General features: G+C 45.2%; 1 protein-coding gene across 2 annotated transcripts in view; it reads left to right on the top strand.

The window, feature by feature from the left end:
- The window catches only part of PHF2 (PHD finger protein 2), an 81,925-nt gene that overhangs the window by 65,310 nt on the left and 1,055 nt on the right, over positions 1–15,560 (top strand). The window contains exons 15-22 of one of the 2 annotated variants that reach the window (XM_048957311.1): positions 469–587; positions 1,213–1,391; positions 1,750–1,823; positions 3,617–3,774; positions 10,039–10,316; positions 10,811–10,906; positions 11,553–11,662; positions 12,820–13,081. In XM_048957311.1, coding sequence (XP_048813268.1) covers positions 469–587; positions 1,213–1,391; positions 1,750–1,823; positions 3,617–3,774; positions 10,039–10,316; positions 10,811–10,906; positions 11,553–11,662; positions 12,820–13,081 — 1,276 coding nt within the window. The remainder of the gene's footprint in view (positions 1–468; positions 588–1,212; positions 1,392–1,749; positions 1,824–3,616; positions 3,775–10,038; positions 10,317–10,810; positions 10,907–11,552; positions 11,663–12,819; positions 13,082–15,560) is intronic. The other variant, XM_048957312.1, reaches the window with a different exon arrangement.

Raw genomic sequence — 15,560 nt, 5'->3', positions numbered from 1 at the left:
TGGTATGAAATTATTAAATTCATATATATAACTCAAGCTCTTCTGAAGGTGAGAATGAAGTAGATGGAACCTGACAATAAAGTGCAGTCACATTTGTGAGCTTGCAGGTTCTGGGCTAGATTCTGTCCTCAGCTGCACAAGCATGATGCTGAAGAGCAGTGTTTAATATTTTATCTCAATCAGTACCAATATAAGAGAGCAGGATTTAAACCTGGCATCAGGCTTGGTTGTGGTGGGCGCTGCTTAACTGGTGCTGAAGCGTTTCTTGAATGGGGACAAGTCCCTGAACTAAACAGAACTCGACTTATCTAGGGAATACTATCATTGTCCATTGCTTAGCATGTTTGTGAGGAATATATTTCTCTGCATAAAAATCAGCAAACTCTCTGCCATTATCTAGGAATCTGAAATACTAACAACTCATTTGACTGATTGTATTGGGCTTTTTTGGGTCTTTCTGCCTTTCAGAACAGTAAGCCTGATTCACTACTAAAAATGGAAGAGGAACACAAATCTGAAAAGACGCCTTTATCAGGAAATAAGGACAACAAATTCACATTCTCTTTCACTAATAAGAAGTTACTTGGGTAAGTTAAAACCAGAACAATATTCATTATGTAAGAAAGGAGGTTAAAAAATCCTGTGATTATTTATGTGGGTTTTTTTTAGTACCAGTAGGTGAAACTCTGCCTTTCTGGTCAGTGTAGGAAATACACTTAGTTTTTCAGTCCTGAACTTGATTTGCTTAGAACCCTGCTTAGCTGAAGGTTGCGATTACTGCCTTCAGTATGCAGGCTGTATCTCATGTTTTATCACTTCAGGTTCTTCCTAGTTTGAGTTTGTTATATTCAATTATTTTTTTGCAGATCCTATTCAGGGTGTATTTAAAAAAAATATTAAATAAACACTGGCAAAATTCTATGCTGTGCCTGCATTACATATATCGTACACTTTGAGACAGCTTTTAATGGTGTAGGGCTTATTTGAAGTCAGGAATGCCACTCTGGTCTGCATTGTATTTGGAGATAAAATGGTGCAGAAATGAGTTTGTGATCTGATTTGAATTGCTCTGGCACCTCTGTAAGTGTTGAGGCTGACTGAGGTTTCTGTGTGAGGAAAGGTACTCATTGTCTTCCTCTCCATCTGTTCCCAAAATGATTTCCAGCCTGTGTATTGTTACTGACTTATATATACATCTTTTTTTTCTTTCAGTTCAAAGGGAGTAAAAACCCAGCTGAATACCAGTGTGTTTGGGTCACTGCAGAATTTTAAGGAGGACAAAGCAAAACCTGTACGAGATGAATATGAATATGTGTCAGATGATGGTGAGCTAAAAATTGATGAGTTTCCAATCAGAAGGAAGAAAAACACTACAAAGAGAGAACTGCCCTGTAAGGATATTTCCTTTTTTGTCTGTATCTGCATGACAAAGTCTTGTGTTGGTTGTCCAAAATTATTCTTCGTGTTATCTGATTTACTGTAAAGAAAACCATATCTTAACTGTCAGTCAATAGAACTGGATTTGAATTGGTTTTGAAGTTCAGGCTTAGGAGTGATATATATATATATTATATATATATATATAATATATATATATATATATATTTTTTATTATATATATATATATATATATATATAATATATATATATATTTTATTATATATAATATAATATATATATATTATATAGATATATATATAATTTTTTTTTAAGAGAACTATGACTTCATTTTTCCCTTTTTTAATTCAGTTTTTTCAGATAAGAAAGACACTCTACAGCATACTCCTGTTAAAAAGCCAAAGGTGGAGTCGGTGTCATATAAGGTACGGTGACTTTTGTTCCTATCACAAGCAAGCATCCATTACATATCTCTTAGAGTTTGTGGAATCTTATCCAAAAATTGCTTGGAACCTTGGCTCGGATATGCCAGGCAGTGTTTAATGGCAGGTGTGCAGATTTGGTGTAATCACCAGTGATTTCCATTCACAGGGTGATAGCATTTTTTTCCTGCCCATGCTAGGTGATAGTACGGTGCAGGGAATGGTGGTAATATGAAGATTTCTTACAGGTTGTTGTCATATCCTCTACGTCATTCTGCAGTCCCATCTGCCCACGATAAGTAGCTCTCAGACATTTTAAAGACTAAACATAAATTGGCACCGTTTGACAAAAGAAACTCAGAGTAATGCTAATAGAATTGAACATGTCATGTGGTGTTTCACATTACTGCTAGTCCCATTACGTAGCCATTAAAAGCTTTATTTACTATCATCTAGTAGATTCTCCCTTTGCCTTTTATGGGCTTACAGCTAGCATGCCCTTGGCTCAGCTTCATATTTTAGCATGTCACTAACTTGATGCAATGTCCATCTGCCTGTTGACACTTAGCATGAGGAATCATGGAATCACCAAGATTGGAAAAGACCTCCAAGATCATCCAGTCCAACTGACCACCTATCACCAGTATTTCCAACTGATCCATGTCCCTCAGTACAACATCTAAATGTTTCTTGAACGCCTCCAGGGTTGGTGACTCCATTGCCCCCTGGGCAGCCCGTTTCAGTGCTTGATCACTTTCTTGGAGAAGAGTAAGAAGTTTAACAGCACAGACATAAGTTTGCTCTTGTTTGTGTTAGCATTGTAGCTCAATGCTGGAAATTAAATGACACGCTGAAATGTTTTGTCTAGCTGTAGTTAACATAAATCCGTGTTATGATATCCGAATCAGTCACAGAAAGAAAAATAACCTGTTAACACAAAACTATAGGTGACTGGAGTTTTTGGCCCTAAAAGCTCAGCCGTCTTTATCATCCTGGTTTGGCTCAGGGATATCTAAAAATGCCTTTCTCCTTGCCTCAGTCTGTTCTGAAGTCTGGAGAACGGTGCACAAGGAGCAAGGCCAAGCATGCTGACACCTCACTGCACAGAAGTTGAGAGAACAGTTCCTGCAGAAGCCACTAATGACACTCTAAGCAATAATGGCTATGACTTCAGAGGCCTGAAAGCAGGCAGGAAGGGAGAAAAAAGTTGTTTTATAACAGTCTACAGTGCAGAGAGGTATTAGCTCCAAATAGATGCAGGTAGCTTCCTTTTATGTCCTTGGATGGTACGCTCATACATGTCCATCCTATTCTTCTGTTGGATTTTCCTGTCCTCTCGCAGCAAGGATGACAGAAGTGGGTCTGTCCCTGTGCCTGAGCTGGCTACATTGAATCTTGCAAGACTCAGAACTGTGCTGCGAAAGGTGTCTGGGCAGACAAAGAAACAGCCCCAAATTCATGTCTTCTGTTCTGAAAAATGGGCAGGGTGGCTGAACACAGCACCTGGAAACACTGCTGGTACAGTGGTGTGATGTGATCCCATGTACAGGATCAGATCTCAAAGCTGGTTCTCCAGTGCTACAAGGGAACAGGAAAGCCTGCTGTGTCTACAGGCTGGAAGGAGATTGATTTTATTGTGTGCCTAATTTTTATTGTTACCTCTTGTTAGCAAGAGCAACTTAGAAAGGCCAGCCCTACATCTTGCAAGAGTAGCAGGCTGTAGAAATTCTTGTGTTGTTCTTTGTTGACTAAGTTAGTAAGTTCCCATTTTTTGAGCCTTTTTCTTGTTTTTGCAGAGTGATGACTCGTCAGATGAAGATTTACTTCACATTGACACAGAGGCAAAGCCAGGGCGCAATTCCAAAGTAAAGAAAGAGAGTGGAAGTTCAGCAGGAATTCTTGACCTTTTGCAGGCAAGCAAGGAAGTTGGGGGTTTAGAGTATAACACCAACAGGTATGCACAAAGGGATGTTTTTCACTCTTAACCTGTAAGCAAGAATTGTTCTTTTATGGCTCTGTGTGTGAGAGTGAGAGAGGATGAACTTGGCTTTTTCTCCAGAAAGCAAATACTTCCTTTATCCTGTGAACTGGAGGGAGAGGTGGAAAAAGTGTGTGGGAAAGATTTTGGTGGTATAATTTAAACAAATAGAGGCATTTCACATCTGTAAATACTGAACAAATATTTTAGCAATATTACTATAATAGATGAATCATTCAAAAGGAAGAGAAAGCTCAGTGAATGCAGTTTGAGTTCACTGCCTCCGCTCTTAACATGCCAAGTCTGATCTTAAACTACAGATAACAGAATTAGGGTATGCTTGCCCCTTTAAAAGAAGCTGAGTAGGACTTTTCACATATGGAAATGTCTTCCTTAATTCAAACCTTTGGAGTAAAGCTCTGGGAAGGAGTTCTGGAACCATCAACTGGTTTTACAGCTAACATGAACAGAATGGCACAGCAGACATACACTGCTATGTCCTATGCCCTGTTCTTCCTCTCAGACCGCTGGTTAAGTGAGAACTCTTAACCAATCTTGTCCCATCTTTAGAACCTAAGCACCCTCCACTGCTCCACAGGAACCGGATTCATACCTTTGGAAGCTGTGGACCCCCCAGAGCATCTTTTTCTTCCCTGCTTTCTTTAGGTCTACCTTGACTATGCAAAGCCTCATATTCTGTGCAGAAAGTAAGAACAGCAGTATTCGTGGGTTTGAGAGTTGAGAACGGAGTTAGCAAAGTGAGATTGGTGCCATCCTTCTCACCCAGGCTGTGCCCTGTGAGTGTTGGGTGTGCGTGGCCAGAACATTTGAAAGGACCTGCTAAAGTGGAATGAGAAGTTTCCCTCAGAGAGGAAGATAATATCTAAACCTGGGAAAGACTGGAAGTTAAAAGTCATAACTGAGAATTCCTAAGGATATGTCTCACGGTCAAAGGGGAACATATGGAATAAGTTATCAAAGGAAACCATAAAGAGCAAATTTTATCAGTGAGGTGGAGAGGTTTTTAATGTTAAGATGATAGGTGGAATTCTTTATAAGCTGCAGTCTGGGAACAGAGTTTCAGAGAAATCTAAATGAGGGAACATTGTTGAACCAAAGGACGTTCCAACATAGCTCTGTTTATTAGGTAACGGTCAGTTTCACAGCATAGATAATTACAGGAGATTAGAGCATACTATGCAGACTGCCTTCACTCACAGTACGCCCATGGCAAAGTACCAGGCAGCCTGTGAGAGCCAGACTTGCCTGTGTGCATCAGTGTTTAGAGTCCGTTACTTTTGCAGCACACTGGCAGAGATCCTCACCCCCCAGTACAACGGGTGAGCACGTCCAGTCTCCTGTAAGAGTTTCTGTTCATTCCTCATGTGTTCCCATGATACTTCTTCCAGTGGTGTCTCACAGCAGGACTGCAGGTGAAAATTTGATTTTAAAATCAAGTTGCATAGCAGCGGTACTTAGAAGGCTTATCTTGACAGGGCTGTTATCTCTAGGGAAGACATCCAGTCTCAGTTCAGTGTTGGTTTTCTTCCATTACCACCATCCCTCTAGGAAGGAGTAGTTGTTCAAAACCAGTGACTGTGGAGAGTGTGGGGAGAGGTACCAAAGTGTCTGCAGCTCCCAGGAAATACAGTATTTTCTGTTGTCTGAGCCCAGATGTGATAGGGATTCTGGATTTTCCTCATCTCTCGAGAGTTTTGGTCTTCAGAAACCACTGAAATACTCACATTGGTACTGGTCAGTTTAGCAGTTCCTCTGAGTTCATTTTTCATTCTGCATAATGGTGTGTTATGGAACCAGTGCTTATATCAAATTTACGCTCACCTTTTGGCAGGCAATTAGGCATTTGGGCAGGTTGTAAGGTGTGTTTCACGGTGGGGATAGAGCTGCTGGTGTAATAGGACTCCCACACATGAAGCTCCCGATACATGAAAGAAGAAAATGGCAGGCATTTTAAGAGCACTGCCTTGGACATGTGTACAGTACTATTTAACATACAGTGTGGTTCATTGCCTGCTTATGATGTGCAGAAATGCAGAGGGAAGCTAAAAATATAGGTTAAAGAAATGGTCCTCAAAGATCCTCTCTTTTTCTTGACTTAGATATTTTGCTGTCTGCCATGGGTTAAAACTGCCATTCAGCAATGGAACAGTACTCAGACCTTTCATTTTTCCCCCTTCAACCTGGGCTCTGTATCGAGTCTATTTGTAGACTTTGTGGTTTCTGAAATCAAAGTCGCAAATGCAGTCACATAACTAAACTGCATGAATTACTGCACTGTGTGCGGTAGTTCAGTGGGAATGTGTCATATCAATTTTGGCTCTTGTATAAACAATTAGGTTTTGGCAGTGTGTGTTGCAGCTTGATTGAAAAAAGCTCCTGATAAATGAAATTGCTATGTTTCAATTCGTAATTACGCCAGGCTTTTCAAATGGCTGTAACGTGCTTTAAAAAATATAGAAAGAAGGAAACCTGATATGCAAACACACTGTGTCACAATGTAATGCCAATGTGATCCTGCCTGACTCAGAAACAATCTTCGTCTTTCTCTGCATTCTTATTTTTATGGCTCTTAATGGCTATGTATGCGTATGTATTTCTCTACATACCCATACATATTCATGTATATTTTGGATACTCCAGACTGCAGCAGTGCAGGCAGCCCCTGTGGAATACCCTCTGCTCACACAGTGGTCAGCTCGGAGGTGGGAAGCATGGAGCCCAGACAAGACCAGCACCAAAGCTGCTGACCCTCAGTAGTAACTTAGGAATCAGGGCAGGGTTGTTGTTGTTGTTGTTGCTGTTGTTTTGTGTGAAAGATCTTACCTGAACTGTGTGAAGCTTGATTCAGTAAAACATTAGATTGTCTTTTTCAGCTGACCAAAAGTCCTGATGGTATTCATGTAGGTTGTGTGAGAGGTACATTTCCTACACCTATGCCAGTGGTAGCAAGATGGGAAGAGATGAGGAGAGAGGTCCTTCAGAAAGGTTGCTGTAAACGTGAAAACAAACAGAATATAGGAAAAAAAAAATTGAAGATTCATGTGATTTTGAACTGAGCAAGTTATTTGTTCCCAGGTTTGATTAAAAAATGCAAGAAAATACTGATTTTGTACTTGAAGTTAAGTGAGTTTCACAGTTCTATACATTTGTCACTTCTCCAAAATGCTGACAAGTCATTACTGTCTCTGCCTTACTTCTTCGTGGTTCATTTACATCTTGCTGTGGTGGGGTGAGAGGAAATGCAGAAATGATGGGGAAATTATCACAGAGGGAGAATGGTGATTTATTACCTCCTCCTCACATGCAGCAGGGTTTTTCAGCAGTTCCTGCATGCAGTATTCCAGGACAACATCAGCTGAGAGGGACCTTGAGAAGGCATCTGTGCAGCTGCTGGATCACAGCATGTCCAGCTGTGAAGTGTGACCTGGTTATCCAGGGCATTGCCCTGCAGAATTTCGTATTTAGGGATGATGGAGATTCTGCAGTTTCTCACCGTGAGCTCTTAGCCCTCAGCACGGCCCTTTCCTTCTTGTGTGTCTGGCTGGGATTTCCCCAGCCATTGTTTTTGATTGCTGACTTTGATCTGTTTAGAACTCCAAGCAGGTTCTGCTTCCTTTTTTGTCTAACCTCACGAGGCAGTGATGCTTTTAGTTATTTCCACTTAGAAAATGTTCAGTGTTTCCTCTGACTTCCCTTTGCCCTTACCCATTTTCCCAAGTCTTGGGGTGAGCCTGGGAAATAGTTGCTTAGTGAAGCATTCATGAGGTTACTACTTTCCCTCCCCATTGCCCTTCAGTGCCTCCTGCTGCTGTGCAGGCAGCACGGGGACCAGGGGAGAGGACAGCCTTCAGTGAGTTGTATTGCACTGAAATGAATACGTTCAAGTGCTATGTATGAGGCTATAGGTGAATGATTAAGTAATTGCATGAGAAAGAAAGAGTTTCTGCTGAGAGGTGTTGAACCCTTGGAGAGGGGTGGGATGTGAAAGGAAGCCCTGGCTCCCTGCAGTATCCCTTCAGGGCACTGGGAAGGTCCTGTGCCCAGGCAGCATGGGGACGGGCCTCGGTTAGCAGGGAAAGCTTAACGTGCAGGGGCTGAACCATGTGTGCTCTCATCAGCAATCACAGCTGTCTGCCTGTCATCACCTGCTCTGGAGCATGATGTCAGGGAAAGCATGCTTCTGGCAAGTCCAGGAGGGAAACAGGCCACGTGAAAGCCCCAGAGCATAGCCCAAAGGGCTGCTCTGTGCACTGCTCCAAAATGAAGATACTGCTGACAGCAAGGAGCTGCCCTGTGATGCCAAGGCGCCCAGCTTACTAGGCCTAAGAGCTAGTTGTCCGTAGGGCTGTGCAGGACACAGAGCCATCTGTGCTGCACAGCGCGATGTGCCCTTCCCTGGTCAGCCCTGGGGGAGATGTTTGGAATGAGTTTTAGCAACAAATTTTCCCCTTCTCTGTTAACAGCATGAAAGGGTCCTTTGCAGAGTTGCTTTATGAGAGTAAAAAGAAACAACAAGGTCCTCAAAAGGGGAGCCGTGCACAATGCTGGAGTGGAGCCCACTGCAAAAGGCACGAGCTGCTGTCAGTCTGTTCATTAGAGTGCCCTTTTCTCCAGCTCTGCTCCCGTTTTTGAAGTTATAGGTCATAGCTGGAACTCATAGTTTACTTTCATAAATGTGTTGGTTGTGTTTGTTTGTTTTTTAACTATTGTGAAGCTACAGAAAGGGGATACGGCCTTCAAGAGCTTAAGAATTACTTCTCAATTCTCTCTCCTTTTTTTTTTCCTTTGGCTCAGAAAGCTGAAATGCTTTCAATAGAAGCACAGGCAAGCACATGCCCTAATGAGAAACACTTTACTCCATGTGCAGCTATGTCTCTTTAAGACATGTTACCCACACGTTCAGGTTGTGGTTTGACTCAGAACCACTGGTTTTGATCATATTCCACAATTTATTTGTTGAAGCTTGTGTTGCTTAAGGCAGTTCCTCTCTGATTTGCCCACTTAGTGGTCAGTTTTTGATGGTCTGTTTGCACTGTTTTGAGAGTCCAGTGCTTGCAAAAACTGTTCTGGGGGGGGAATTGAAAAGAAAATATGTTAACTTCTTATACGTGGTGCAAAATATGCCTTTGTCAGGGAGGAGGCTAAGGCATCTGGCATGATAATAAGGGGATTAAAATGTCTCTTCACTAAATAAATGTTTCGATGTTCTTTTATTCCTTGAGCTGTTAGCTACCGACAGCAGTCTTAACTCATTTGCAGGATTATTTATAAATGCAATTAGTGCCCAGAAACTCCCTCTATGTATTATATGTTACTCTATCCAGAGTCTTGTAAAGGCTTTAAGAGGATTAAATTAAGATCAAATAAATGAAAGTGACGTGGCACTGCTAATTTACTTGGGAAATGATGTATGTTAGGGGCTTCTATTGCATAACTTTTTTTGCAGTGTTTTCTGCATTTCACAGAATTGCTGTTCTCTGATGAGATGAGCAAAGTTTTCACCACCCTGTAGTCCTCTCATCCAGTCCATATCTTGTCAGCCCTGGCTGTGCAGGCTGTTCCACTGCTTCGTGTAGTGATGCTGCTGCTCAGTTACCCTTCTTCATTTCCCGAGCCTTTCCCTTTACTGGGCTGCAGGAGAGCCTGCATGCTGGGGTGGTACCTCTGTGGTCCCCCCTCACCTTCTTCAGGCTTTGCTTTCACATTTTGTCGTGTGAAGGAAGGGATGGAGGAGTCTGAAAGGAGTTTGGGAAGGCATTGGCCAAGAGCAGGAACCTCATCCTTCAGTTCAGTGAAGGAAACATGGTTCTTGCCTGCTGTAGCTCTGTTACAGGAAGGTGGAATTTGGGTATGTGAGTGAGGGGCTCATACCCTCAGAGCTGGGGGGTAGAAATGCTGCGCTGTTGGGAGCTTTGAAAAGTTACCTGGCCTCTGTCCTTGCACACCAGCAACGACAGCCACCAAAGAGCTGCACATCAGATGCATAGCCAAGTGGTTCACAGCTTCCTGACTTCCAAGGCAGCAAGCCCAAATTTAATGCATGGTGATGTTGCTCTTAAAGTAAAAATAACCAGTGCTGGTTGCTCACCTGGTTAAAGTACAGCAATAGGAAGTTTGCCCTAGCAGCACTGTCAGGTGAAAGGAGTCAGCTATTTGTGAGCAGTGTGTGTTTTCATGGAATTGCTGATGGCTTCTGTATCTCTCCATGTTTTCCTGCAGTCAGCCACCCGCCTCACCCAGCACACAGGAAGCAATCCAGGGCATGCTATCCATGGCAAACCTCCAGTCGTCGGACTCCTGCCTGCAGGCCTCCTGGGGGACCAACCAGGCCAAGAATAACTCCATCTCCTCACAGAACTCTAAAAAAGCAGGTGGCGGTGGCAACAAAAATGCTGGCAAACGGTTACTAAAGAAAAGCACAAAAAACAGTATTGACATTGAAGATTATGATGAAGATCAGGACCACTTAGATGCCTGTTTCAAAGACTCAGATTACGGTAAGCACAACGAAGCAGTCTGAGTAAGTGTGCACACGTGCATATTTGTTCATATCTGCAAACGCCCCTTGCGTGTGTTTCCTTGGTGTGCAGATTCACATCTTGTCTCACAAGGGGTCATGAGGTTTGCACAGTGCAGAGCTGGAGGGTTTCAGTCTAACTTGGGATAAAGAAACTTGTCTGTCTTTCTTCCAGCTATGCTGCCACTCCACAGGCAACAGGGAGACTCATTTTTCCTGTCTGAAAACTTTCTCTGTGTACCCTAAAAGTAGCTGGTCACAGCTCAGTGACATCACCTTCTAAGTGTAGCATGGATAAGAGCAGGAGAATGTCCCCAGATGGTTTCCAGCTGTTACCTCTCAGCAGTACCTCTGGGGGACTTTGTTCTTCTAGCTGTGATGCCTGTGGTCACCATTGCTGTATAGAGCAAGTGGGCCTCTCTGCAGTATATAATTGTCTCCTACACTGAAACTACTCTTTGTTTCCTACTGTAGTTTACCCTTCTCTTGAATCGGATGAAGATAATCCAGTATTCAAATCTCGATCAAAGAAAAGGAAAAGTTCCGATGATGCCCCTTACAGCCCAACAGGTAAGCTCTTACAATTTGTGCTACTCAGACTAAGCCATGCAGGTCCCTAAGGAACCAGGCATTTTTCAAGGAATGCAGAAACTGTAAGACCAAAAATGAGCAATTTCTCTGTAATGTGAAGGATTAACCCTTTCCAGTACAGCGGGGGAAGATTTCACATGCTGGGACTTGTACCGATGTGTTAGTTTTTCTCCATCAATCAGTTGGCAGGAGAAGTGTTTTTTGGGGTAGGTCTTTGATTTATTTTTCCTCATGCTCCTGTGAAGGAAGGATTGCTGGCAGTAGTGTAGTAGTGAAAGTCCAGACAGTTGATCAGCCCTGGTTTTTAGTGTTGTGTAAAGAGAAACAAGCAGGAAACGTAGGAATGGTCTCCTTTGGGTTCAGCCAATGCTGATGTTCTGGAAGGCTGTTTTTGTTGCAGTTTACCAGAGGCAGTGCAAGGCCAGGGGATCCCTGGGCACCCTTTGCTGTGGCCACTAATGAAGGATTCTCCACAGCTTGCTGTGTGACAAGCAGCCCATTTCTTAGCTTGTGACATTGCACGTCCATCTCCTGCTCAGGAGGGCAGTCCCGCTGCCCAGTGTGTGGCTATGCAGCTCACATGGGCACTCTGCACCTGCCTCACCTCTGATTGCTTTCCTTGCAGCACGAGTCGGCCCCTCAGTGCCTCGGCAAGACAGACCGGTGCGAGAGGGAACAAGGGTTGCCTCCATCGAAACCGGCCTCGCCGCTGCAGCCGCAAAGTTGTCACAGCAGGTGAGGTTGCTTAAGAAGCAGTAGCTGTCAGGAAATGAAAGCTGCAGTCATGACCAAACACCAGAGCAGTGCCAGCCCTTCTTGGGGTTTATTTGTGCCAGTTTGGCAAGGCTTATCAGTCTCAGGGGAAATAAACAGGAGGAAAATCCAGCAGTGTTGCACCATACATAGCTGACAACTAAATGGTGCAGAGCAGGAAGTCTGTTGGGCATGCAGAGAAGCACTGAGAGGATGCATATCTACCTGCATTCTTGTGGGCTAGAGATAGAAGCAGGATCACCAAAAGGAGAGTGCGTGAGCGGCAGATTGATGTGCTGGAGGTCTGGGTGGTGTGATTGCCTTGTCTGTGTGAGTTGGCTGCTGGGGAGCATTAGGGCTTACTCCCAAAGCTTTGGTTAACCAAGGGCAGCTAACATCAGTTTAGCAAATGTATTGAGGCACTTCTGGCTGTAGAAAAGTATCCTCTGGTCTCTGGAGGGGTCAGGTAGGTGCTGAGTGCCTCATGCACACTGACCCGACAAATGTGACACCACAAAGTACGAGGTCTGCTGGAGACAGGTTGGGGAGTTGCTGGAGTTGTGGCATTTGGTGGCATTGTGCTTTCGTGGTGGGTGCTGTTGGGAAGCGGCATTTTGTCAGGAAGTGGACTTGTAGGTAGGCGAGGGAAAGAGGACAGTGACAGACCCTTTGCTCCCTGTGTGTGTAGGGGCAGCTAGAGGTGTTACCTTAGCATGAAGCAGCTTCTGTGAATAAGTGGGGTGTTTAATGTCCTTCTATTACGAAAGCGTATGAAGATACCTGAAGATAGGAGATGTCAGTGTATGCGGAACATGGAAAGGCTTGCTCATACAAAACCACGCTGGTCTCCCAAGGCAGGGTCATTTTGGCGCTGGCTGGCTCCCTCTCACCGCAGTGCACTGAGAGTTAACAAGCAAGGAGGCTCTGCACAAGGCGCATACGTAGATGCAAGAAGGGCAGCGTGTGCATGTGGCAGAGAGCTGGGAGCGAGATGGTATCGGAACAGACTCTGAGCAGTTTGTACGTGGCAAACTTCGTTGTTTTTCGTTGTATCAGGACCCTAAGCAACACCACTGGCCCTTGCCATAGCTAAAGGTCTTCCGAGGATTAATCTGAGCTTCATGTTTGTCATTTTAAAGGAGGAACAAAAAGGCAAGAAGAAAAAAAATACCAAAAAGAAGCTGTCAACCAACAACGCGAACAAACCAGCTCAGGAAGGCAGCTCACCAGAGCCGAAGCTGGAGTCACATGCCAGCAGCCTCACAGATCACGAGTACACCGCAGGGGCCAGCACCTTTGGGGCCGCCCAGCCTAACAGGGGATCGCAGCCGATGGCACCCGGTGTTTTCCTCACACAGAGGAGACCCTCATCATCCTCGCAGAACAATGCCTCCGCCAAAGGTACCAGGAAACGCCTGGGGTTATGGTGTAGGAATGGGGAAGGGTGATTTGGTCATATAATCCATGCCCTTTGCAGGGCCTCCGTGTGTGGTGTCTGTCACGGGTCTGTGGAATTGTTTTGGTAGGACAAACCTGGTTGGAGATTTGACCCATAGCCTTGGCTGCCCTGGCAGCGTGGGCCTAAATATGTGCTTTGCTGCCTGGCATTTGTTGTTGTAGACTGTGAGGCATCCTATGGTAGGAAATACTCCGAGCGTGCCCTGGGCTTTCTGAGGAGGACACGCAGTGGTCACATCACAGTCCAGCCTGTCTGGTGAAGCCTTGACAAGGGAAGGAGGCATCCATGAAGGCAGTTGTGCTCAGGGCCGTGCCGGGCACTGCTGTTTTAAGCTTCTTTTTGTGCAGTAGCTATGCAGAGGTGTAAATAAGGACATCCTGCCTGGCAAGTGTAGAGCAGTGAGAATCTGCAAAGCTGTCCTGAGAGCTGCAACAAGGGAGCAGAGGAATGTCAAGCCTTGGGAGTTACCCAACCACACAAGCAGAACCAAGAGACGAAGAGATCACTTGTTATCGGCTGTAGGGAAAGCATTAAAAAGCCGGAGCTGTCTGGGGCCTGGGCTTGGACCTCCTGTTCCTTGCTTGAACTTTGCTGGGAAAGCACAATGAAGGCAGGTGTGTGGGACAGGCAGGAACTCCAGTCAAGTGCACTGTGTATGATGAAGATCAAGTATGCGATCCCACAGGAAAGACCTGTTGTAAAAAGTGAGACTGTGTGGCTGTTGTTTCCAGTATTCTTCTGTATGTGAGTGGAGCAAATTAGAGATAGTGTGAGGTGTCCTGCAGCCCCTTGGAGGGGTGCCAACCAGTAAAGCATCACAGGCCATATAGGAGGATGTGCTCACAGTAGACTCTAGGGCCCTTCCAGGAGCTGGCAACACCTGTGGCTCTCTACAGAACTGGAATGAAGTGAAAATTCTTGCCTGGAATTGTGTCTTTGTGGTGAAATGGTGTCATGAAGGTCCAAGAGGTCCGTGGAAGAAGTGGTGGGAAGAAAAGTGCTGAATGGAGCCTGACCCCAGTCAGGCCAGTGAGTTGGGCAAACCAGACAGGGCATCGTGAAGAGAGCTTGTATGGGCATGTGGAGCGCACCTTGCTCGTGGTATAGCTCTCGATCCTCAGAGGAGGGGAGGAACCGTGTGCCGGAAGTGCATACCCATCCATGCAGGGAAAGGAGCACTTTCAGAACCTCCAGTGCAGGGTCTTGAGACAGCTGGGACCACCAAGCGGACATCAACCTGTCTCTCTTGCATAGAACACAGGGAGTTCCAGGCTGGGTATCATCAGTAATGAAGGGATGATGGGATGAAGCAGAATCAGGGAGCTCTCAGACCACTTCAGGGAGGAGAGATGACTCAGAATGAGGCAAAAGGATGAAAAATGACGAAATTATAAATTGCCTTTCAGTACTGTCAGTGGCTGTAGAAGCACATTCTTGTTGAGAAAGGCTATAGAGTGGAAGCCACTCAAGCCTTTTGAGCTTGAGAAGTCCCATGGTAAGTGTCACCCACACCGTCATGGCTTGGAACACAAAGTCGATGGGAGAAGTGGAAAGGAGCTGAGATTCTTGAGGTATTATACATGGATACACCACTAGTGGTGTGATAGGAAGGAGTTGGGTGGGTTCATGTAGTTGCCAGGTCTCAGATGCCTTGGAGATCCATGAAGTTGCTGTCTGTGAAGTGGGAGCTGGTGAGAGATGAGGTGGAGATCAGCTGTGCTTGCTGCGCTAGTCCTTGTGGAAAAGTGTGCGGGAACACAGACCTTCCTGAATGGTGCAGCCTGTGAGCATGGGTCTGGTTTGTGATGGTGTTTCTGTCACATGAGTATGAGGAAAGGGAAAGTTGTCCACTCTGAGTGCTTTGTAGTGCATTGGTGCTAACCCGAATCTGAACGTGTGTATGTGTGTATGCATTCAGTGACTTTCTGACTGGGCTGACTGCAGGTGGTGTCTGTAGTGCTAGGGAAAGAGAGGGCAAGGAAAGCACGATGGTGGTGTCAGTGAGGTGGCATGCAAGCTGGGCCCTGTGCATCAGATTATCCCTTGACGATGTGTGAAATAGTGGAGAGGTACTCAGAGATCCCAGAGGTGCCTGCATGTGAATGTGTTGAAAGCAGGCAGTGTTTGACAGCCTGCTGGGTGCCTCTGTGCGTGCAGCAATACCTACACAGAGGTACTGCTCTGGTGAGCTCTGAGGCACGAGATAGTGCTGGAGTGACTGGGGCTGGGTGGTCACGCTGGGGCACCCCTTGAGCTGGGGTGTGTGTGCAGACTCAGGGCAGGGTATGGGCACCGTGGAGGCATTTGGTGCCCCAGGTACGCACTGGGACCTGCCTGGCTGCGGTGGTGCTGATTGGCAAGAGACTGTGCTTGTCTCTGAGGCACATCTGGGTTTGGGATGGTCATGGGAGATCCCTCAAG

This window comes from Lagopus muta, chromosome 11 (assembly GCF_023343835.1).
Source record: "Lagopus muta isolate bLagMut1 chromosome 11, bLagMut1 primary, whole genome shotgun sequence".
Lineage (NCBI taxonomy): Eukaryota > Metazoa > Chordata > Aves > Galliformes > Phasianidae > Lagopus > Lagopus muta.
The sequence above is the reverse complement of the archived record's forward strand: the minus strand, read 5'-3'. Positions and strand labels throughout refer to the sequence as shown.